Below are 23,271 nucleotides of genomic sequence, written 5' to 3' on the forward strand. Positions count from 1 at the left end.
GAGTGAGCGCACCCACTCCTCAACGATCGTCTGTGCTAAATGCACAGAGGGCCCCTCGCTGGCGGACATATGCCCACGCCGCAAACATCACATTCCAACCTCAAGACATTTTCTACTACCAGACGAGATTCAACCAGCCTCAGACTGCCCCAGTCAGCTCTATTTAGAGCGGGCTGCGGAAGTACTAAGACTGGGTGCCATTATGACAATACATCTTCAAATTTTCCCCACAACTTTATCCCTGACCTGTCTGGTGTGTTCCTTGGCCTTCATGATGCTGTTTGTTTACTAAGGTTCTCTAACACTCCTCTCAGGGCTTCACAGAACAGCTGTATTTATACTGAGATTACATTACACACAGGTAGACTCTATTTACTAATTAGGTGGCTTCTGAAGGCAATTGGTTCCACTAGATTTTAGTTAGGGTTATCAGAGTAAAGGGGGCTGAATACAAATGCACCCCCCCACACTTTTCACATATTTATTTGTAAACATTTTGAAAACCATTTATCATTTTCCTTCCGCTTCACAATCATGTGCCACTTTGTGTTGGTTTATCACATACAATCCCAATAAAAGACATTTATGTTTTTGGTTGTAACATGAGAAAATGTGGAAAATGTCAAGGGGTATGAATACTTTTTCAAGGCACTGTAGATATGTAATTGGTTGGTTGTTCCTTCCTGGAGAAGCTATTTAAGTCAATTTGTTTGCCATCTCATAGCTGCCATGGTGCACTGGACCCGCCAGATCAAAGAGGTTCTGAGCGCCCAGGAAGCAGTGGAGATAGGTGAGAGCTCAGGTCCTCTAGAGGAGATTGAATTTTGGAGAGAACGATGCACTGACCTCTCTGGAATCGGCAAGCAGCTGGATAAGCCGGGAGTGAAACACATCCAGCACATCCTGGAGATGGCAAAGTCATCCTATGTGGGACCTTTCCGGAAACTATCCAAGCAGATCCAGGTGAGAGCAAACCACTGACTCTGGATTCAAGATCTAGAGTAACAGTCTGTTTTTTTGTCTACAAGTCTGTTGATTGGTAGAACCCCCTCTCCAGCAAAGGTCATGTGAAAGAATGTATTTGGTTCCACGTGACCATTACAGAAACACCTGAATTGGCATTATTTTCAGGAGCCTCGTACACATGATCGGATATCTGACGGAATCTAATCCGATGGATTTTTTTGTCGGATATCGGATGAAGCTGACTTTCATCAGTCTTGCCTACACACCATCAGTCAAATATCCGACCGTGTCCAAACGCGGTGACGTAAAACACTACGACGTGCTGAAAAAAATGAAGTTCAATGCTTCCGAGCATGCCTCGACTTGATTCTGAGCATGCGTGGAATGGACTTCCACACAGACGATCGGATTTTTCTATCGTTTTTTTTATCCATAGGAAAAATTTAAAACATGTTCTATTTTTTTTCACTGGAAAACAAACCGATGGGGCCCACACACGATCGGTTTGCCCGATGAAAACAGTCCATCGGTCTGTTTTCATCAGACAAACCGATTGTGTGTACAGGGCTTTAGCCGTTCAGCCCTTCTGTTATTCTTTAGTATCCATCCCAAGAGGAACGTTTACACCGCGTTAAAGAAAACCTGGACCATGATCAGGCTTTAAGTGGATGTAAACCCGAAAAAAATGTTTTTAATTAAGGCTTGCACCTTGTAAAGTATAGGATTTCATGTCATCTGTGCCCAGTCTTGCCACAGATAGTTATTCCAGCTCTGAGCAATCCTCTTATCTTTTTTCAGTGAGATAGAAACTGACAGACAGAGAAATTAGGAGTCAGTTCTTCCCCCTTGCTGTGAGTGACAGGTGATTTACTGTTCACATTTCATGTACAAGTCTGAGAGAGACATTAAGTGTACTTCAGATCCCCTCCTCCTTTCTTCTCTGGCTCTCCCAGGATTGGCTGCTCCACACCTCAGCATGATTGGGGATGCTGAAGTCATGTGGTGACTTTTCTGGGTTTTGACTGGATGTTGGTGATCATACCTGAAGTTCAGTGTAAGAAATACACAGGAGAAAATGCATGTTGACAAGGGGAGTGTAGAGGTGGGTGGGGAGTCTACTGACATCACGACTCCACCCACAGAGCTCCAGACAACAGATCCACTCAAAACAGACAGACAGGAGACATTTGACAGGTAAGGATACATGCAGGAGGCATCTATATCCTAATAAATCAGCACTATGGCAGTAGTTTAGAAAGGAGTGTCGTGCTCGCCCCCTCCCTTGGACTACAGGAGAGTCAGGACGCTCTCTACGTTGCAGATAGAGAAAGGAGCTGTGTGTTAGTGGGCGTCCTGACTCTCCTGTAGTCCAAGGGAGGGGGCGAGCACGACATTCCACACCAGGGAGAAAGCCTTGCATTACTGTGTGGAGTTACAGACAGAAGAACAGGAAGTGAGGATTTCTCAGAAGAAATAAGGACATTTAAAAGCAAAATGGAAGGATGAGGTAAGTAAAGGAGGACTGCACTAAGGTAAAGGAAGCCATTTAGGAAAAAAAAATTGTACCTTTACAACCTCTTTAAGGCCCAATGTACCCCCAGGGTTTTGGATGCTTGGGGGTTCGCCCGGGATCGATTTTACGACTAACACAGGTACAGAGGAGCCTCCGATTGCGAGTAACGCGGTTAACGAGCATTTCACAATACGAGCACTGTACTGTATTTAAAAAAAACCTGACTCGGTTTGCGAGTGTTGTTTTGCAAAACTAGCGTGATTCAAGCCACAGCGGTGTGCAATACCGTGTTTGGCCTGAGGGCGGGGAGAGCCGGAGCCGAGCAGAGCCAAACGGCGCCGTTCGGAACCGCTCGGAAATGCTTGGAAAACCGCAGAAATACTCTGTTCCCGAGTTCAGCCGAGGTGTCCTCTGCCCTTTCTGAGTGCCTCCGATGCTCTCTGGGGCCCCCGCCGCTGGCCGCATGCGGTATTGCATGCCATTGAAGTCAATGCGGAATGAATTATTTTTGTTTCCATTGACTTCAATGGGGAAACTCGCTTTGATATGCGAGTGCTTTGGATTACGAGCGTTCTCCTGGAACGGATTATCCTCGTAATCCAAGGTTCCACTGTACTTGCAGGCACTTCACTTTTGAGACCTTAGAGCAGTGGTTCTCAACCCTGTCCTCAAGTACCCCCAACAGGCCATGTTTGCAGGTTTTCCTTTTTCTTGCACAGGTGCTTAAAATCCGAGTCAATGGCTTGGTACTTTGGACAGCTAATTTATCTAAGAGAAATTCCCAAAACATGGCCTGTTGGGGATACTTGAGGACCGGGTTGAGAACCACTGCCTTAGAGCATAGGTAGCCAAACTTTGGCACTCCAGTCCATGGGACTTGTTTTTCCGTAATAGCTTGGTTGGGGGGGGGGGGGGTGTCCACATTTGCCTACCCCTGTCCTAGAGCATTGATAGGCCAGATCAAGTTCACGTTAAATTATCATATTTCCTCTTTGCCTCACTAAATGATCCCAATGTGTTTCGTCTCTTGTAGGACGGGTCTGTCCAGGCTCAGTCCAACCTCAGCTTTTTATCCATACTGCGAGAACCGTTTGAAGAGCTGATGTCCCTGAAACTCAAAAACATTCCTGAAAAATTCCCTCGTCTCCTCACCCTCGTCCGTATGATTTGGGTCAACTCGCCCTACTACAATACCCGAGAGCGCCTTACCTCACTATTCCGCAAGGTAAATAGAAAATCGATGTCACCATCTTCTACATTGTTTATTTTTTTTTAAATCGGTTTGAAATTCAAATTTATTTGGAATTCTAATTTATCCAAAAATTTGAATATATTCCAAATTTAATTTGCGGAATATTTGTTCTATTTTATTCTAGTCTAATCAATTAAATTTTTCTATTCTATTCTCCTCTATTCCATTTTTGTTCCTTTTATATTCTATTCTTTTCTATCCTATGCCTTTATTTTCTGTTCTAGTATATTCTGTTTTAATCTGTTCTATTCTATTTTATTCTATTCTTTTATTTTCTATTACATTTTTTTACTTTTTATTTTATTCAATTTTTTTCTATTTTTTCTATTCTTTTATTTTCTATTTTTTTTTTTTTTTTTTTCTGTTTTATCCTTTTTCTACTATTTTTGTTTCTATTCTATTGTTTTTTATTCTTTTTTAGTCTAGTCCATTCTTTTATTTTCTATTCTAGTCTATTCTGTGTTATTATTTTTTATTTATTTCTATTCTTTTATTTTCTATTGTAATATATTCTATTCAGCAGCCTAAGAAAGAATCATCATTGTATTTCACTTTTATACTTTACTGTATTTATTGCAATATGTTTACATCCATATTAAAAAATGTAAATTCATTTTGTAACGAAACGAATTGCACATGAACAGGAATCCTGGCCAGTGTCTCTGGATAAATACTTCCAGTGGGTGACCAAGATTCTTTTGATGATCACTTATCCATGGCGTTTATAATGTGGATGAAGATTTTCCACAGATATGCATTGGAGGTGTAGTGTGATTTATGGCCACATTTTTTTTAATTTTTATATCTACCTTGTACTTGACACGTACTTAGAGTGGAGTTTTTTTTTATAAGTCTGCTTTTTATTTAAATTCAGTATATTTATTATACTTTTGATTGAACTATTTGTTCCTCAGGTGGTTAGGTGTTTGGTAGCTTTGTACTGTATTGTATTTTTTCTTTTACTTGTTATAAACCAATATATTTCTTATTATTTTACAATTGAGGCCTATCAGAACGATCCTTTAGGATATACATATTATAATTGTAGAAGTTAACCACTTAAGACCCGAACCAAAATGCAGCTAAAGAACCTTGCCCCTTTTTGCGATTCGCCACTGCGTCGCTTTAACTGACAATTGCGCGGTCGTGCGACGTGGCTTCCAAACAAAATTGGCGTCCTTTTTCCCTCACAAATAGAGCTTTCTTTTGGTGGTATTTGATCACCTCTGCGGTTTTTATTTTTTGCGCTATAAACAAAAATAGAGCGACAATTTTGAAAAAAAAAAAAATATTTTTTACTTTTTGCTATAATAAATATCCCCCTAAAATATATAAAAAAAAATGTTTTCCTCAGTTTAGGCCGATACATATTCTTCTACTTATTTTTGGTAAAAAAAATCGCAATAAACGTTTATCGGTTGGTTTGTGCAAAATTTATAGCGTTTACAAAATAGGGGATAGTTTTATTGCTTTTTTATTAATAATTATTTTTTTTACTACTAATGGCGGCGATCAGCGATTTTTTTCGTGACTGCGACATTATGGCGGACACTTGGGACAATTTTGACACATTTTTGGGACCATTGTCATTTTCACAGCAAAAAATGCATTTAAATTGCATTGTTTACTGTGAAAATTACAATTGCAATTTGGGAGTTAACCACAAGGGGGCGCTGATGGGGTTATGTGTGACCTGAAGTGTGTTTACAACTGTAGGGGGGTGTGGCTGTAGGTGTGACGTCATCGATTGTGTCCCCCTATAAAAGGGATCACGCGATCGATGACACCGCCACAGTGAAGAACGGGGAAGCCGTGTTTACATACTGCTCTCCCCGTTCTTCAGCTCCGGGGGCCGATCGCGGGACTCCAGCGGCGATCGGGTCCCGGAGCTTCGGATCGGGTCGCGGGCGCTCGCCCACGACCCACGGCTGGGTGCTAGTACAGGACGTACCTGTACGTACATGTGCCCAGCCGTGCCATTCTGCCGACGTAAATGTGCAGGAGGCGGTCCTTAAGGGGTTAAAGCGGAGGTTCACCCAAATAACATCTATATCAGACCAACTTCTTTATACTTCTAACATGTACAGTCCGCATTTTTTTTTTTTTTTACGCTATACATACCGTATAATCTATATTTGCAATCCGGCTTCCAGGTACTTCTCCCCGCGGGAGTAGGCATTTCTATGCTGAGGGGGAATGTCCTCTGGGAGGTCCCCCAGATGATTGACGGGGGGCGGATAAGGCCCCGCCCCCCGTATTGCGTAGGCGCGTAACGAGTCACGGCGTTTCTGAAAGAAGCCAAACATGCAGAGCTGCGAGTCGGCTCTATACGGCGATTGCGCACCGACTAGGAGCCGTGTAGAGCTGACTGCACAGGCGCCGTATAGAGCTTCTTCTGTTCGGCTTCTTTCGGAAACGCTGTGACTCGTGACGCGCCTACGCAATACAGGGGGCGGGGCCTTATCCGCCGGGGGAAAACATTTTCTGAAAGGACGTCAATCATCTGGGCGACCTCCCAGAGGACATTCCTCCTCAGCATAGAAACACCAACTCCCGCGGGGAAAAGTACCTGGAAGCCGGATTGCAAATATAGATTATACGGTATGTACAGCGTAAAAAAAAAAAGAAAAAAAATGCGGACTGTACATGTTAGGCCCCGTACACACGATAGAATCCATCCGCAGATAAATCCCAGCAAATGGGTTTCTGCGGATAGATCCTATGGTGTGTACACGCCAGCGGATCTGTTTCCGCGGAGAAATCTCCTCTGGGATGGATTCCAGCAGATCGAATATTTGTTGTGCTGCACAACATATCCATCTGCTGGAATCCATTCCAACGGATGGATCCGCTCGTCTGTACAGACTCACCGGATCCATCCGTCCGAAGGGATTCCCCGCACGCGTCGTAATGATTTGACGCATGCGTGGAATTCCTTATATGACAGCGTCGCGCCCGTCGCCGCGTCATAATCGCGGCGACGGCGCGACACGTCATCGGCAGAGGATTTCCGCGCGGATTTCAATGGGATGGTGTGTACACGCCATCGCATCGAAATCAGCGGATATCTTTGAGAGGATTTATCCGTGGAAACGGTCCGCTGGACCGTATCTGCGGATAAATCCTCTCGTGTGTATGGGGCCTTAGAAGTATAAAGAAGTTGGTCTGATATAGATGTTATTTGGGTGAACCTCCGCTTTAAGGATCTCAATTACGTAGCAAATAATAGGGATTCCACTGGTTCAGTTCTGATAGCATTGGAACTGGAATAGGGCCACAATCGGTCGCCCATTTCTGTGACAACTGTCTAATGCTGGGCATAGATGGGTCTTTTTTTTTTTTTTTTAACCACTTCAATACTGGGCACTTTTGCCGCCTTTCTTCCCAGACCAATTTTCAGCTTTCAGCGCTCTCGCAATTTCAATGACAATTGCGCGGTCATGCTACCCTGTACCCAAATTACATTTTTATCATTTTGTTCACACAAATAGAGCTTTCTTTTGGTGGTATTTATTCATGACTCAGTTTTTTTATTTTTTTTGCGATATAAGCGGAAAAAGAGCGGAAATTTGAAGAAAAAAAAACTATATTTTTTTTCTTCTATTTTAAAAGATATTAAATAAAATCGAATTTGTCATAAATTTAAGCCAAAATGTATTCTGCTACATGTCTTTGGTAAAAAAAAAATCCTGTTAAAGTGGAGGTTCCATCAAAAAAACAATTTTGCTTTAAACTGTAGCTTACGACTAAAAAAGAAAAAAAAAAAAATTATTTTTTTTACTCATCTGGAAATGCCTGTTGCTATGCGGTCCCACGAAATCTGCCTTTGAAACCACCTAGGATTCTGACATCATCTCCCTCTAATGCTCCTGGGAAATGTGTGTCATCATTTCCCAGGATGCAGTGCGCTGTCCAATTATCACTCCCCATCCAAGACTTCCAGGAAGTAAGTGCTTGTGGGCTTCACAATGCCCACAAGCAAAATGACAACGGTGTGGACATAGTTTTATAATCTATCTTTTTTGAATATCTATGCGGATAGGCGGAGGATTGTAAAATAGTATGTGACCGGATTTATATTATAAAAACGCAGGATGAAAGGACATACATTTAAAAAATTCTAATTGTGGTTGGAACTCCGCTTTAAGTGTATAATAATTGGTTTGTGTGATCACAGACAGACGTACGCAGATGATCAAGTACAGATGTGCGCAGGTGATCACGGACATATGTGTGCAGATGATCATTGGGACATGTGATTTTACTGTTACATATGTTAGGGACAGGTGTTTTTAGTGTGTGGGGACATATTTTGGGGACTTTGTGTGTTTACACTGTGTGGGGACACTAGGCTGGTGATCAGTGTGTAAAAAGTTGTAAAAAACAGCTCATACTCACTGATCACCAGCCAGCTGCAGAGATCCGCTCTCCTCACCGACATCTTCTGTGTGAGAAAAGGGGAGCCGATCGCCTAGCAACCGGCTCTCTATTTACATCACATGACGGATGTGATTATACACAGCCTGCATGTGATCAGGATGGCCAATCACAGATCCCTCCTGCCGATCGGAGATGCGCTGCGTCCGGGTGACACGAGCGCATCAGGATTGCGCTGCTGCGCGGGCATGTGCGCAATCCCCCTCCTTCTGAGGGACGTTACTGAACGTCCACTCAGAAGGAGGAAGTGCCCACCCGGCCGAAAATGTGTACTGGGACAAAAATTTGGCCCTGGACTTCATCCAGACTGGCCCACTTTGACAGGTCTCTCCCATGGTGGCCGGACAACTCCCGCAACCCCCCCCCCCCCCCCCCGGCCACCCAAGCCCCCTCTTCCCCTTCACTAGCCACTAGCCGTTCTACTTTATTAGAGTAGAACGGCTGGTACTGGTACTTTTATAGGCAGTACCATTGGGAAAGCTAGACATTATTTCACCCGGGGCATAGAATCAGTTCGGTGCCCCCCTTATGGGACAAGATTAGGCAGAAGTGAGAAACTCCCAGGCCATAGCTGTTAAATCAGCTGTCTGTCCTCTCCCCCATGCTGCTCTGTCGTCCCCCCTGCTCCTCTGGTCCTCCCCTGCTTCTCTGTTCCCCCCAGGTGAGCGCTGTGGGAGGGGAGAGGAGGTGAGCGCTGCGGGAAGGGAGAGACAGAGGAGCGGAGGGGGGCGGCGGTCTGCTGTCACTGAAGACGGCCCTCTGAGCCATCGGCCCACCGGGAAACTCCCTGTAGTCCCAATGGCCAGTCCATCCCTGGCCAGCTTTAGAGTGGAAAAACTTCTCTTCGGAGAGATTTCCTCTCACTTTGTTGTATTTACATGAGAGGACGTAACGGGAAATCTCTCGAGTTCGAGAGGGTTGATGGCTGTTTTAGTTGCAAGGAGGGGGCAACTTCATATTAATGCCTGTGGTTTTGGAAAGGGGTGTCCAGTAAGCTCATATGGGTGTGATGGTCAGGTGTCCACACGTTCTCATAATGTATATTTGATAAACCCCTGAATGGCCCCCTCTTAAGGGTAATAAAGTATACCTGAAGTTCAGCCTGACTTGAATGAATGAGTAACTTGTATAGCACTGCAAATGCAAACTGAATCACCTCATGGTGCTTTTTGCAGCCAGTGTTTGCCTGGCTAGTGCGGTCATTTACCCCGTAGGATCTCGACACGCTTGGGACACAAATTCGTACACAAATATACTGGGCCAATTTGGACAAGATCCTGGCTAGTGCGGTCATTTACCCCGTAGGATCTCGACACGCTTGGGACACAAATTCGTACACATATATCCTGGGTCAATTTGGACAAGATCCTGGCTAGTGCGGTCATTTACCCCGTAGGATCTCGACACGCTTGGGACACAAATTCGTACACAAATATACTGGGCCAATTCGGACAAGATCCTGGCTAGTGCGGTCATTTACCCCGTAGGATCTCGACACGCTTGGGACACAAATTCGTACACATAAATACTGGGCCAATTTGGACAAGATCCTGGCTAGTGCGGTCATTTACCCCGTAGGATCTCGACACGCTTGGGACACAAATTCCTACACATAGATACTGGGCCAATTTGTACAAGATCCTGGCTAGTGTGGTCATTTACCCGGTAGGATCTCGAGCTTCAATGTCAAAGCCCCACCTATCATTCAACTGTCTATCACAGGGGTCTCCAAACTGCGGCCCGAGGGCCAGATGTGGCCCTTTGCTAGCTTCTATCCGGCCCTTGGGGCACTATTCTTTCCACTGATATGAGGCACCATGCCTCCAACTGACAGCAACAATGGGGCACTCTTTCTTCCACTGATACCAATGATGGGATACTATTCCTCCTATTAAATAGGGGCACTACCCCTCCTATTGACCGCCAATCTTGAGGCCATATTTTTTCTCAATGATGCCGACTTTTTTGCCTCTGCTGGCCACAATGCGGCCCTCCTAAAGTCTAAAGGACAATAAACTGGCCCTTTTTTCAAAAAGTTTTGAGACCCCTGGTCTATCACCAAGGTTCCTAGACTGGATTCTTGTATTTTGGGGGCAAGGCTTTCCATGCCCTCTGTATAGCAGTTGGGGCTCCTGGACAATGGCACCAAGGTACATTTTATTAAAGATATCCCCAGAAATAACATAGGACCTGCACATTGGCACTATTAGTTAAGTGGGTAACAAGTTACTTTACTTAACTAATTTACTTTAACAGAGGCGCTGGAGAAGTGATTGGAACGCATGTCCTGTTAGGTTCTTCACCATGGACTCAGGATGGAGAAGGTCAGTGAGTGAGGCACAGTGGATATCTGGAGGAGGCAAGCCAGGGGAGCTAGGTGCGAGGCCAGAGGAGAGACTGTGGGGTTTTGTGTCAAATCGATATGGCCTGTGGGCACGGGATTTGCAAGTCGGGCTAGCTGGGATCAGTAGTCCACCGACAAAGTCACGCTGCTAAACTATTAGGCCGCAAGAAGGGGTACTGCAGGCCCCTGGCCTATTAACAGTTCAGCAAGTCAGCAAGCATCTGGGACTATTCAGAGTAATCCTTGGTGTAACGATGAAGATGAATAGGCGGAAAGACTTCTAGTTCACAGTAAAGTTTTGTGCAGGGGTAGAGGAGTCTGCAGGAGTAACAGTCTGCAGGAGTTGAGGCAGAGGAGGAGCAATGGTCTGCAGGAGTTTATGCAGGGGAAGTGACTGTGAATATTAGAGTCTATCAATTCTTCAAAAGCTCAATTCATTTAACCAATTCTGTAACCATGATGGCAAAGTGATCTATTCTATGGGCATCCCATATCCCCTTTCCCCAAGCAAGTTATATCCCCCCAAATAAACAAAAACAAAACAAATGACTGTCCATTGTCTCTGAGCGTGATATATGCAGGTGGGGCTTGACCGAAGCTGCAATGCAGAAGGGAAACAAAGTTTTGAAGAACTTGGTCATAAGAAGACAGCTGTCTCATTGGATGCTGGCACCCCACGTGACTCCAGTGGCCATCTTGAGTCAGGCAGAGTCTTTTTAAGCCTCTGGCTCCTGGATTTGGTGCACTTTATGCGAGTGACTAGTGTAGGGACATGTTTCCCACCTGCCAGGGACAGTGCTTAGCGATAGGGAAGGGTTTCCGGAGGAGCAGGGACTATGTCCACCTCGCTTCGGGAAGCCTCCCATTTGGGTGTGGACTAGCCAGGCCACATTCTGCTCCTTGTTGCAGATGCTGTCAGCATCTTTCTAGCCGACAGACCGCTGTTACAACTTGTAAGTGGCTCCGGGCAGTCATGCCTACCCGCAGGGCCTAGTTGATTTGTGTTTTGACTTTTCTACAATATATTGCCATTATCTAACTTGGACTCTGTGTTTATTGCCTTCCCCACTATGCTGCTCCGTGCTCTAAGGCAGGTTGGATGTACAGAACCCTGCCAGCCCCTCCCACCAGCCAGGACCTGCCTTCTGCAATAGAGAAGCACAGAGATCCAGTGATGACATCATTGGGTTTAAAGATAGAAAGGGTTTATTTAAAAAAATAATTATCATGTTGATGAGGGAGGAAGGACCCATTGAAAGCAAAATATTCACACCTACAGGTGAGACCTGTAGGTAGATTCAGAGAGATTGGATTATCTTTAGGGCGGCGTAACCTAGCCTGTTTAGGCTACACCGCCGTAAATTAACTAGGCTAGTAGTGATTTTCAATCTACTTACCTGCTAATCTACGGCGGCGTAGCCTCAAACGAGCGGGCGTAAGGGCGCCTAATTCAAATGACTTGGAGGGTGGCGTGTATCATGGTAATGAGGCTTGACCTCACGTTTTTGATGTTTTTTTACACTGCGCATGCGCCGGCCGACTACATTTCCCAGTGCGCATTGCGGCTAAGTACGCCGTATGGGCCTATTGATTTAGACGTGGACGTAAACGACCTAAATCCCGATTCGCGGACGACTTACGCAAACGACGTAAAAATTTCGAATTTCGCGGCGGGAACGGCGGCCATACTTAACATTACTATTCCACTAGAGCATAGCTCTAACTTTAGGCGGCCTATCTCTTATGGAAACAACGTAATTCGACTGCGTCGGCCTGGCGTTCGTGAATCAGCGTATCCCCTCATTTACATAATCTACGCCGGCCGCAATGGAAGCGCCATCTAGCGGCCATCATCAACATTGCAATCTAAGATAGGACGGCGCAAGCCGTCGTATCTTAGATATGTTTAAGTGTATCTCTGTTAGAGAATACACTTAAACATAGGTCGGTGCAGATTCAGAGTTAGGTCGGCTTATCTGTAGATAAGCCGGCCTAACTCTTTCTGAATCTACCTACTAGTGCCTGCACGTCTCTGTGTGTTTTTTGCTCGTTCCTACGCATAGCGCTTAGGGCAGCCCACCAATTTATATGGACTGCCCTACTCGCAAGAAACGTAGAAAGAATGTTTCTGACTATTTCCCAAAAGTATGCCGCACTGAACTGCATGCTGCTGCAGCAACGGCATTGGGGCTACAGACCCAACGCATGGGGAACAACTTGCGCTCCCCTTGTGCTCCTTTTTCATCAACTCACTTCCCAACCTTGTTGAGAGCGCTGTACCATAAGTGATCTAATTTTTCGTCAGACTCCACAATGATAGACTTGGCATAAGATACAGAACAAGTTGGCATAAGTCCCAAATCTAAGTTGACTGCCAATGGCTTTAAAGGACTACAGAGGAAGAAAATGTATTTTCCTGCATGGATACCAGGCTGATCTTTGTCGATCTGTGCCCACAGCCCTGCAATTGTCTCAGTTGCAATTTTACCAAAATGCATCTAAATTGCGAAATGTCAAGATTCAGATTACAGCAAAGAGCACTAGTCATGTGCCTAGGGCCTGGATACGGGGAGGGGGGAATCGGAGGGATGAGTGCCCCTTCTCAGCTAATAAAATTCTGTTTTTTTGATGAGCGGTTTCCATGGCCCCTGGTTGGTTTTTGTGTCACTTCATTCAACGGCACAGACGTTATGAAATGCCAATATACAGTTAAAACATCTAGCCAGCCGCCTAAGGCCAGAGAGGCTTCAAATGAATGACTAATCGCTTCGATTCTGGTGTTTGTCTCGCTGTTTTCGCAGCCATAGATCTCATATTCCGTTGACTCTTTTTATTGTCAAGATACAGATTGCAGCCATGAAGTCTAATCAGTTGCCTGGGGCAAGAGCCTGTTTAGAAGCCTGAGTGACTCTGTTAATGAGTTAGTATTTATTTTCATCTTTCCAAAAGTTGGCCAATGAATTTTAACTCGGGTGTACATATTAATATGACTGATGGCTGGGCTGTCAGTTCTGCAAAGGCTTACCATAGCAAAAAATCTTGTGTCAGGCCCCGTACACACGACCGAGAAACTCGACGGGCAAAACACATAGTTTTGCTCGTCGAGTTCCTTGTTCGGCTGTCAGAAAACTCATCGAGCCAAATTTTCCCATTGCCCAATGAGGAAATAGAGAACATGCTCTCTATTTGGCACGAGTTTCCCGACAGGTTTTTCGGCGAAAAGTGTACACTCGACCGGTTTTCTCGGCAGAATACGTCTCCCATCGAGTTTCTTGCTGGATTCTGCCGAGAAAACCGGTCGTGTGAACGGGGCCTAAGAGAAACAAAATGTTACCCCAGCTCCACTGCCAATATAGAAGTCCATGAACTGTGATCCGGTGCTCTAGCCAGGACGTTCAGGCCCCATAAATTTGCCCCATAAACTTGAACCAAAAAGGGCTGGCAACTGGCTGGCAAAAAAGTACTTTATTGGTTATATGGGAACACGGGTACAGGCTATACGTTGATGCGTTTCGGCTAAGGAGCCTTCATCAAAGCTTTAATGAAGGCTTCTTAGCCAAAACGTGGCCGTGTATAGCCTGTACCCATGTAACCAATAAAGTACTTTTATTCAAGAGCATCCGAGTTGCCAGCCCTTTTTGATATACCGTGTTTCCCCAAAAATAAGACACTGTCTTATATTTATTTTTCCTCCAGAAATCACACTATGGCTTATTTTTGGGGGATGTCTTATTTTTTTTACCGGCAAGTATGGTACAACAATCTACATTTATTCACCTATCCCCTGGTGTTTGTGTGGGGTGAGAGACTGTTGCTGGTCAGTGCTGGGGAGAAGCTTTACTTCTTCCCCTGAGTACAGAGCGTCCTTCTCCTCACTTCACTGAGGAGACTTTTTACTTTCACTTTCACCTGACAGGGGGAGCCGACCTTACCGTATTTATGGGGCTGCCGACACCTCTCCGGTCACTTAGAGATACCGTGGAGCAGATAAGAAGGGTTGCACGACTTCTTTACAGCTCCTGAGCTCTGCACCAGTACAGTATGCCTATCACGTCTTGTTTTCCCGCCCGCGCCGCTACGCATACGACACGCCATCACTACGTCTTATTTTCGGGGATTCGACACGCCATCGCTACGTCTTATTTTCGGGGGGATGTCTTATATTTCGATCTTGCGTCGAAATCCCGCTACGGCTTATTTTCGGAGTACGTCTTATTTTCGGGGAAACACGGTAAAAAATCTTGTATACTGCTAACTGTATGGGGCTAATGCATGAACTGAACTTCATTTTCATAGTCTCCTACTTAACGGGCAACCACTTTTGTGGGGGAAAAAATATAGCATGATGTAAGAGGGGACTCTGATGGGGACATGACTTCTCTAGACCAAACTCTTGGACTCAGGACCAAACTCTTCCATTTTAAAAATATGGCTGCAGATTGAAGTGAAAACCTGGCTTTTTATTAGAATTAATTATAAAATGCCTTGCTCAATAATTTGTTGAAGCTCCTTTGCCACCAATTACAGCCTCAAGTCTTTTAGAGTATGACGCTACAAGCTTGGCACACCTATTTTTGGGCAGTTTCTCCCATTCTTCTTTGCAGGACCTCTCAAGCTCTATCAGGTTGGATGAGGAGTGTCGGTGCACAGCCATTTTCAGATTCCCCCCAGAGATGCTCAATCGGTTCAAGTCTGGGCTCTGGCTGGGCCACTTAAGGGCATTCACAGAGTTAATCTTTGTTATCTTGGCTGTGTGTTTAGGATCGTTGTCCTGTTGAAAGATGAACCTTCGCCCGAGTACAGAGTGCTCTGGAACAGGTTTTCATCAAGTCTCAAGTCTTTTCATCAAGATGTCTCTGTACATTGCTGCATTAATTTTTCTCTCGATCCTGACTAGTCTCACAGTACCTGCCGCTGAAAAACATCCTCACAGCATGATGCTGCCACCACAATGCTTCACTGTTGGCATGGTATTGGCAAGGTGATGAGCAGTGCCTGGTTTCCTCCAGACATGACGCTTGCCATCTAGGCCAAAGAGTTCAATCTTTGTTTCATCAGACCAGAGAATTTTATTTCTCTGAGAGTCCTTCAGGTACCTTTTTGGCAAACTCCAGGTGGGCTGTCATGTGCCCTTTACTGACGAGTGGCTTTCGTTTGACCACTCTACCATACAGGCCTGATTGGTGGAGTGCTGCAGAGATGGTTGTTCTTCTGGAAGGTTCTCCTCTTTCCACAGAGACATGCTGGAGCTCTGTCAGAGTGACCATCGGGTTCTTGGTGGTAACCTCGCTGACTAAGGTCCTTCTCCACCGATCGCTCAGTTTGGCCTTTTCACTCTAGGAAGAATCCTGGTGGTTCCAAACTTCTTCCATTTACGGATGATGGAGGTCACTGTGTTCATTGGCACCTTCAATACTTTTTACCAGATCTGTGCCTTGATACAATCTTGTCTTGGAGGTCTACGGACAATTCTTTGGACTTTATGGCTTGGTTTGTGCTCTGACATGTACTGTTAACTGTGGGACCTTATATAGACAGGTGTGTGCCTTTCCAAATCATGTCCAATCAACTGAATTTACCACAGGTGGACTCCAATCAAGTTGTGGATGATCAGTGGAAACAGGATGCACCTGAGCTCAATTTTTTAGTGTCATGGCAAAGGCTGTGAATACTTATGTATGTAGCACCATCTAGTTAGGTAGGTGATAGAGAGAGGTTTTTTTTTCTAGCAGTGTATGAAAATTTAGGCAGGCCTAGCTGGTGGCTAGGCCTGTTTGTTTTCATTTTGCGCTGGGAGTGGCTCAGGGTAGGGCTGGGTGACTCGTAGGTAGCATCACTGTCACTTCCCTCTTCTTTCTCAAAGGTGCTTGAAAGAGAGGAGGAGAGGTGGAGTTGCCTAGGGTATTCTGAGGAGCCTTGGCCAATCCCCAACTTGGATTGGCAGGGTGCAGTCCTCCTTAAATACCCAGGGTCAGCCCAGTTGGGGGAGAAGTTGTCAGGTGGAAGAGCTGGAATGACAGAGTGTGGAGGCTGTCAGGGCCCACAGGGAGCTCCCCAGTCTGGGGGGGATTGACCATGGGCCGGGGCTCGGGTGCATCCAGAATGAGAGAAGAGATCCTGGGACAGAGGCACATGAGAGAGCAAGGAGAGGACAGCGGGAGAGAACAGTGCTAAGAGACTCCAGGGGGGACAACTGGTCGCAGCCTGGAGGGCTGGTAAGTGAAGCACAGTTGTGAGGACTGGGAAGGCACGCCTGATAGAACTGGGAGTTTGTAGTTAGAGATGGGCACAGAACCAGTAGAGTGGACTGTGGGAAGGGCAGTGGAGAGAGGTCATTGCAGCCAGGCTGGCTGGCAGGGCCTGAAGAAAGCTATCTGGGATCACTAGCTGGGAAGCGGACTGTTAGCACCAATAAATTTCTATTTGCTACACTATAGGGGCACACGGTCCATGCCTGCTGGAGGAGTAATGGTCTGCAGCAAGTGAAGTTCTGGAGGAGTGAAAGGAAAGAGGTCTTGAGCAAGAGTTGTGTTGGAGAGAAGACTGGAGTGTGTATAGTAGTCCCAAGCAAGTTGCACTGAATTATTCTAGGCATCCCATAATTTCCTATTCCCATCCAAGTTCAGTCCCCTCAATAAAAAAAAAAAGCTTATGGAATGTCTCTAGGTGCCTGAGAGATTGATGCCGGGCTGGGCAGGGTGACAAGTGAACCACAACATTCAGGAACCCCTACGGGGGAGCTACATGTACTTGTGATTATTATTATTTAATTTTTTTATAAAGTTGCAAAGATTTTAACCACTTAAGGACCGCCTCCTGCACATATACGTCGGCAGAATGGCACGGCTGGGCACATGCACGTACAGGTACGTCCTGTGCTAGTGCCCAGCCGTGACCGGGACCTGTGGACCCGATAGCCGCTGGAGTCCCGCGATCGGTCCCCGGAGCTGAAGAACGGGGACAGCTGTGTGTAAACACAGCTTCCCCGTTCTTCACTGTGGCGGCGTCATCGATCGTGTGATCCCTTTTATAGGGATACACAATCGATGACGTCACAACTACAGCCACACCCCCCTACAGTTAGAAACACATATTAGGTCACACATAACCCCTTCAGCGCCCCCTGTGTTTAACTCCCAAACTGCAACTGTAATTTTCACAATAAACAATGCAATTTAAATGCATTTTTTGCTGTGAAAATGACAATGGTCCCAAAAATGTGTCAAAATTGTCCGAAGTGTCCACCATAATGTCGCAGTCACGAAAAAAATCGCTGATCGCCGCCATTAGTGGTAAAAATAAATAAATAATAAAACTATCCCCTATTTTGTAAACGCTATAAATTTTGCGCAAACCAATCGATAAACGCTTATTGCGATTTTTTTTTACCAAAAATAGGTAGAATACATATCGGCCTAAACTGAGGAAAAAAAATGTTTTATATATGTTTTTGGGAGATATTTATTATAGCAAAAAGTAAAAAATATTGCATTTTTTTCAAAATTGTCGCTCTATTTTTGTTTATAGCGCAAAAAATAAAAACCGCAGAGGTGATCAAATACCACCAAAAGAAAGCTCTATTTGTGGGAAAAAAAGGACGCCAATTTTGTTTGGGAGCCACTTCGCACGACCGCGCAATTGTCTGTTAAAGCGACGCAGTGCCGAATCGCAAAACCTGGCCGGGTCCTTTAGCTGCCTAAAGGTCCGGGTCTTAAGTGGTTAAGCAAACTTTTTTCACGTTGTCATTATGGGGTATTGTTTTGTAAAATATAATTAAATTAAACCGTTTTGTAATAAGTCTGTAACATAACAAAATGTTAAAAGGTGAATAATTTCCGAATGCACTGTACATATACTATAAATTAAAAGCATACATGTTAAAAGGACAATATTTCACAAATAAGAAAAATGCATCAAATTGAATCTATACATATTGCAATGGTTTACTTGAATGTGTATCCAATTGAACTTGATCCTTCCAAGCACATAATGCTTGCTTAGTCTGTAACTTTAGTTGCCTTCCTTTGTTCTCCTGGAACACTGTGTCACTTCAGGTCTTCCACATTCATCTCTTCCTTTCAAGGTCTTCTTTGCGATAAGTATGGAGCCATGTTTTCGATCCTCAAAATGGTTGCCCTTAGCTGATGCTCTATGCACGCTCTGTACTCTATGCACGCTCTGTACTTTGCTTGGAAACAGCTGAGATGTGCCAAGAAGACACACAAAACATATACTTTGTCTTTTCAGATCAGCAATGAACTGATCCGACTCTGCAGCCGAGAGATTTCCCTTGATCACATCTTCGATGGGTACATCGCCTCTAGTCGCCAGGTGTTGAACAACTGTATCCTGTGCTGCACGGCTTGGAAGGAGCAGTATATGAGAGCCATGAAGGTCCATCAAAGGTGCGTACAACAAAAAGGGAACAGCCATGGGGTAAATATACACTCCACTGTTCAACCCAAAACTGGAATTTAAGCCCAATTGAAGTTACAGTTTAAAACAATTTCAAAGTTTTAGAGTTAAAAGTCTTAGGCCTCATTCACACAGCTAAACCGGCTTGGTGGGGCATGTATACTGAGAATATCTGCTGCCAGAAGCCCATGTGTTTGTTGATAGCCGTGGCCAGAAAGTCTGTACAAATCAATGACAGGCTGCCAGGAGTCATGTATCTGCACATTGAGAGGTTACATGCACTTAGGGGCAGAAGATCAGCCCAGGGTGCAATCATACTAAAAATATAGGCTAAGCATTAGGTTAGTTGGTAAGAGATATAAAATATTTGTTTCGTTTACACAAATTTTTTTACTGATAAAGGGCACTCTTCAAAGATTACGTTTGAGGCCATGTACAGACGACCAAACATGTATGATGAAAGCGGTCAGCCGGACCGTTTTCACCGTACATGTCTGGCCGGGGATTTCTGTACGATGGCTGTACTAACCATCGTACAGAAATCCGCGCGTAAACACTACGCGGGGCGTGTCCGCGGCATCGCCGCGATGTGGGCTGGCCTGCCAGTTAAATGCTTCCACGCATGCGTCAAAGTCATTCGACGCATGCGAGGGATGGCGGGCGGTCGGACATGTACGGTAGGTCTGTACAGACGACTGAACATGTCCGAGCGGGCAGGATTCCAGCGGACTGTTTTAAAACAAGTCCAGGAATATTTGCCCGCTGGGAAAAGGCCCGGCGGGCAAATGTTTGCTGGAATCCTGCACGCTCGGCCCGCGGACCAGTTTCAGCAGACATGTTTGGTCGTGTGTACGGGGCCTTACTCCCTGGACTTTGGCAAGATGCCATCAGGATTCCATCTCTCAACAGGGCAACAGGAAGAATGCCTCCTTACATTGGTGTCCAGTGGAAGGAAAATGTCCCCTTTCATTGCTTGCCAATGGGAAAAAGAATGCTCTCTTATATTGGTGGACAATGGGAGGAAGAATTACCCTTTACACTGGTGGTCAGTTGGAGGACAAATGTCTCTTACATTGGTAGTCAGAAGAAAAATGCCTCTTACATCAGTATGAGTTGGAAGAAGAATTCCCTCGAACATTGGTGTCAGCATAAGGAAGATTGCCCACTTCCTGTACATTGGTGTAAGTGGGAGAAAAAATGTCCCTTACTTTGGTGTCAGTGATGGGGGAATTGCCCCTTACATTGGAAATCAGTGTTCGGAAGCATGGCCCTTTGTTTGCTCTCAGTGTGAGGAAGAATGCCCCTTTGCTTTTGGTGATCAGTTAATGCGATCTGGAAGAATGTCCCCTAACACTGGAGGTCAATTAGAGAAATAATGCCCCTTACATTGGTGGTCAGTGGGAGGAAGAGCGCACCCTTACATTGGTGGTCAATGGGAAGAAAGAAGTCCTGTACATTGGTGTCAGTTGGAGGATAAATGCCCCCCTTCATTTGGTGTCAGTGGAGAAAGAAACCCCACTTACATTGGTGTCAGTTGGGAAAACGAATGCCCCCTTACATTGGTGTCAGCAGGAAAAACAATAGCCCGGATTCTCAGAGGACTTCCGACGGCGTAGCGCCATGTACGTCGTCGTAAGTCCGAATCCGACCCGTCGTATCTATGCGCCTGATTCTTAGAATCAGTTATGCATAGATATCCATTAGATCCGACGGATCCATTAGAGCCGTCGGATCTTAACTGCATTTTTTTTTTACCGCTAGGTGGCGATTCCGTCGAATTCCACGTTGAGTATGCAAATTAGCTAGATATGCGAATTCCCGAACGTACGCGCGGCCGACGCAGTAAAGTTACGACGTTTACGTTAGGCTTTTCCCAGCGTATAGTTGCCCCTACTATATGAGGCATAAGTGCGGCATACCAATGTTAAGTATGGCCGTCGTTCCCGCGTCGAAATTTAAAAAAGTTACGTCGTTTGCGTAAATCGTCCATGAATGGGGCTGGACGTCATTTACGTTCACGTCGAAACCAATGACGTCCTTGCGGCGTACTTTGGAGCAATGCACACTGGGAAATTCCACAGACGGCGCATGCGCCGTTCCGCAAAAACGTCAATCACGTCGGGTCACAGTAGTTTTACATAAAACACGCCCCCCTGATCCAAATTTGAATTAGGCGGGCTTATGCCGGCCGATTTACAATACGCCGCCGCAACTTACAGAGCAAGTGCTTTGAGAATACAGCACTTGCCCGTGTAAGTTGCGGCGGCTCAACGTAAATCGGATACGTTACACTGCTGCAGAGATACGCCGCTGGACGTGAATCTGGGCCAATGTTTTTTACATTAGTGGTCAACCAGAGGAAGAATATGCCCTTACATTGGTGTCAGTTGGAGAAAGAATGCTCCTTACATTGGTGGCCAGTGGGAGGAAGAATGGTCCTTACATTGGTGTCAGTTGAAGGTGGTACGCTCCTTACATTGGTGGTCAGTGGGAGGAAGAATGGTCCTTACATTGGTGTCAGTTGAAGGTGGTATGCTCCTTGGAGGTCAGCTGAAGGAGGAATGCTCTACGTTCCTTACATTGTTGGTTTGTGTAGTGCCCTGTTACATTTGTGGTCAGTGGGAAGATTGCCTTGTACGTTGGTAGTTTTTGAAAAGAAAGCAGGCAGCTAAATTGGTATGAGTTATTTACCCAAGAACAGGAGCCACCTCGACTTGACCACTACAGCTTGTTCCAGTGGGGCCCTGGTCACCCAGACAAGAGCTTGGCATTTAGGCTCCAGTCCACATATACAGTTTCCTATAAAGGTGGTTTGTAGGCACATTTAACAGTATGTGAATAGTTCTAGAGCAGGGGGTGTCAAAACTTTTGACCTTCTTGGGCCACATTGGAAGTTCAAAAACTGTCTTGGGCCACACCTAAAATACACTAACAATAAGTATAGCTCTTGAGCAGTTCCTTCTGCCACTCTCAGTGGGTAGGTGCGTCTACCGGGGCCATTCACTATAGTAACAGGTGGTCAGCAGCCACACGTATATGCAGACCTATGCACAGCCAGCAGTAACCTGCGGTGACCGCTGCTGGATGCAAAGTGCGTCCAGCAGTGATCACCACAGGTAATCGCTGGCTGTGTCGAGAGCCACGGGTCGGTGCAGCTGCCGGCGAACCTTCATTATAGTCACCAGAGCCACATCTACCCGCTGAGAGCCACAGGAAGAACTGCTGCTACCTGCTACCGGCCCTAATTGACAGTGTGAATGTAGCCTCTGTATACGCTACATGGGGAGGTAAAAGAGGGGTGTAGCCTACCCCAGCACCCCCCTAGATCCAGCCATGCTGCATTTACTTACAGGGCGTCTCTGCATTTCCTGCTGCTGGTGCTTTTGCAAACATGTAAGCCCCGGAATTCCTCCAGACATGCATTTGCCTGGCTTGTCAATGTAGGCTGTCGCGGCTGCTATGTTTCCACGGCATCCATACAGATGAGCATGGGCCAGACTTCTCTGTGTTGCCCCCATGGCTGCTGTTCTTGCATGGCATCCCCGGTGTCCCTACAGATGAGCATGGACTGAACTTGTCTGTATTGCCACCAAGGCTGCTGTTGCATGGTATCCCCGGTGTCTTATACAGATGAGCATGGACCGGACTTGTCTATGTCGGCCACCGTGGCTGCTGTTCTTGCACGGCATTCCCGGTGTCCCTACAGATGAGCATGGGCCGGACTTGTCTGTGTCGCCACCATAGCTGCTGTTCATGCATGGCATCCCTGGTGTCCTATACAGATGAGCATGGGCCGGACTTGTCTGTGTCGCCACCATAGCTGCTGTTCTTGCATGGCATCCCTGGTGTCCCTATAGATGAGCATGGGCCAGACTTGTCTGTGTCACCGCCATAGCTGCTGTTCATGCATGGCATCCCCGGTGTCCTATACAGATGAGCATGTGCCGGACTTGTCTGTGTCGGCCACCATGGCTGCTGTTCTTGCAGTGCCAATATGGCATCCCTGGTGTCTCTACATATGAGTATGGGCTGGACTTGTCTGTGTCGGCCACCGTGGCTGCTGTTCTTGCATGGCATCCCTGGTGTCTCTACAGATGAGCATGGGCCAGACTTGTCTGTGTTGCCCCCATGGCTGCTGTTCTTGCATGGCATCCCCGGTGTCCCTACAGATGAGCATGGACTGAACTTGCCTGTGTCGCCACCAAGGCTGCTGTTGCATGGCATCCCCGGTGTCTTAGACAGATAAGCATGGGCCGGACTTGTCTGTATCGCCACCTAGACTGCTGTTGCATGGCATCCCCGGTGTCTTATACAGATGAGTATGGGCCGGACTTGTCTATGTCG

The 23,271-nt window shown here is 46.0% G+C and overlaps 1 protein-coding gene across 1 annotated transcript in view; it reads left to right on the forward strand.

Moving 5' to 3' along the window:
- The window catches only part of DNAH2 (dynein axonemal heavy chain 2), a 402,999-nt gene that overhangs the window by 37,841 nt on the left and 341,887 nt on the right, over positions 1-23,271 (forward strand). The window contains exons 6-8 of the mRNA XM_040346833.1: positions 725-963; positions 3,513-3,704; positions 18,760-18,917. Of these exons, the coding sequence (XP_040202767.1) occupies positions 725-963; positions 3,513-3,704; positions 18,760-18,917 (589 nt within the window). The remainder of the gene's footprint in view (positions 1-724; positions 964-3,512; positions 3,705-18,759; positions 18,918-23,271) is intronic.

The sequence above is a fragment of the Rana temporaria genome, chromosome 3 (assembly GCF_905171775.1).
Source record: "Rana temporaria chromosome 3, aRanTem1.1, whole genome shotgun sequence".
NCBI classification, from domain to species: Eukaryota; Metazoa; Chordata; class Amphibia; order Anura; family Ranidae; genus Rana; species Rana temporaria.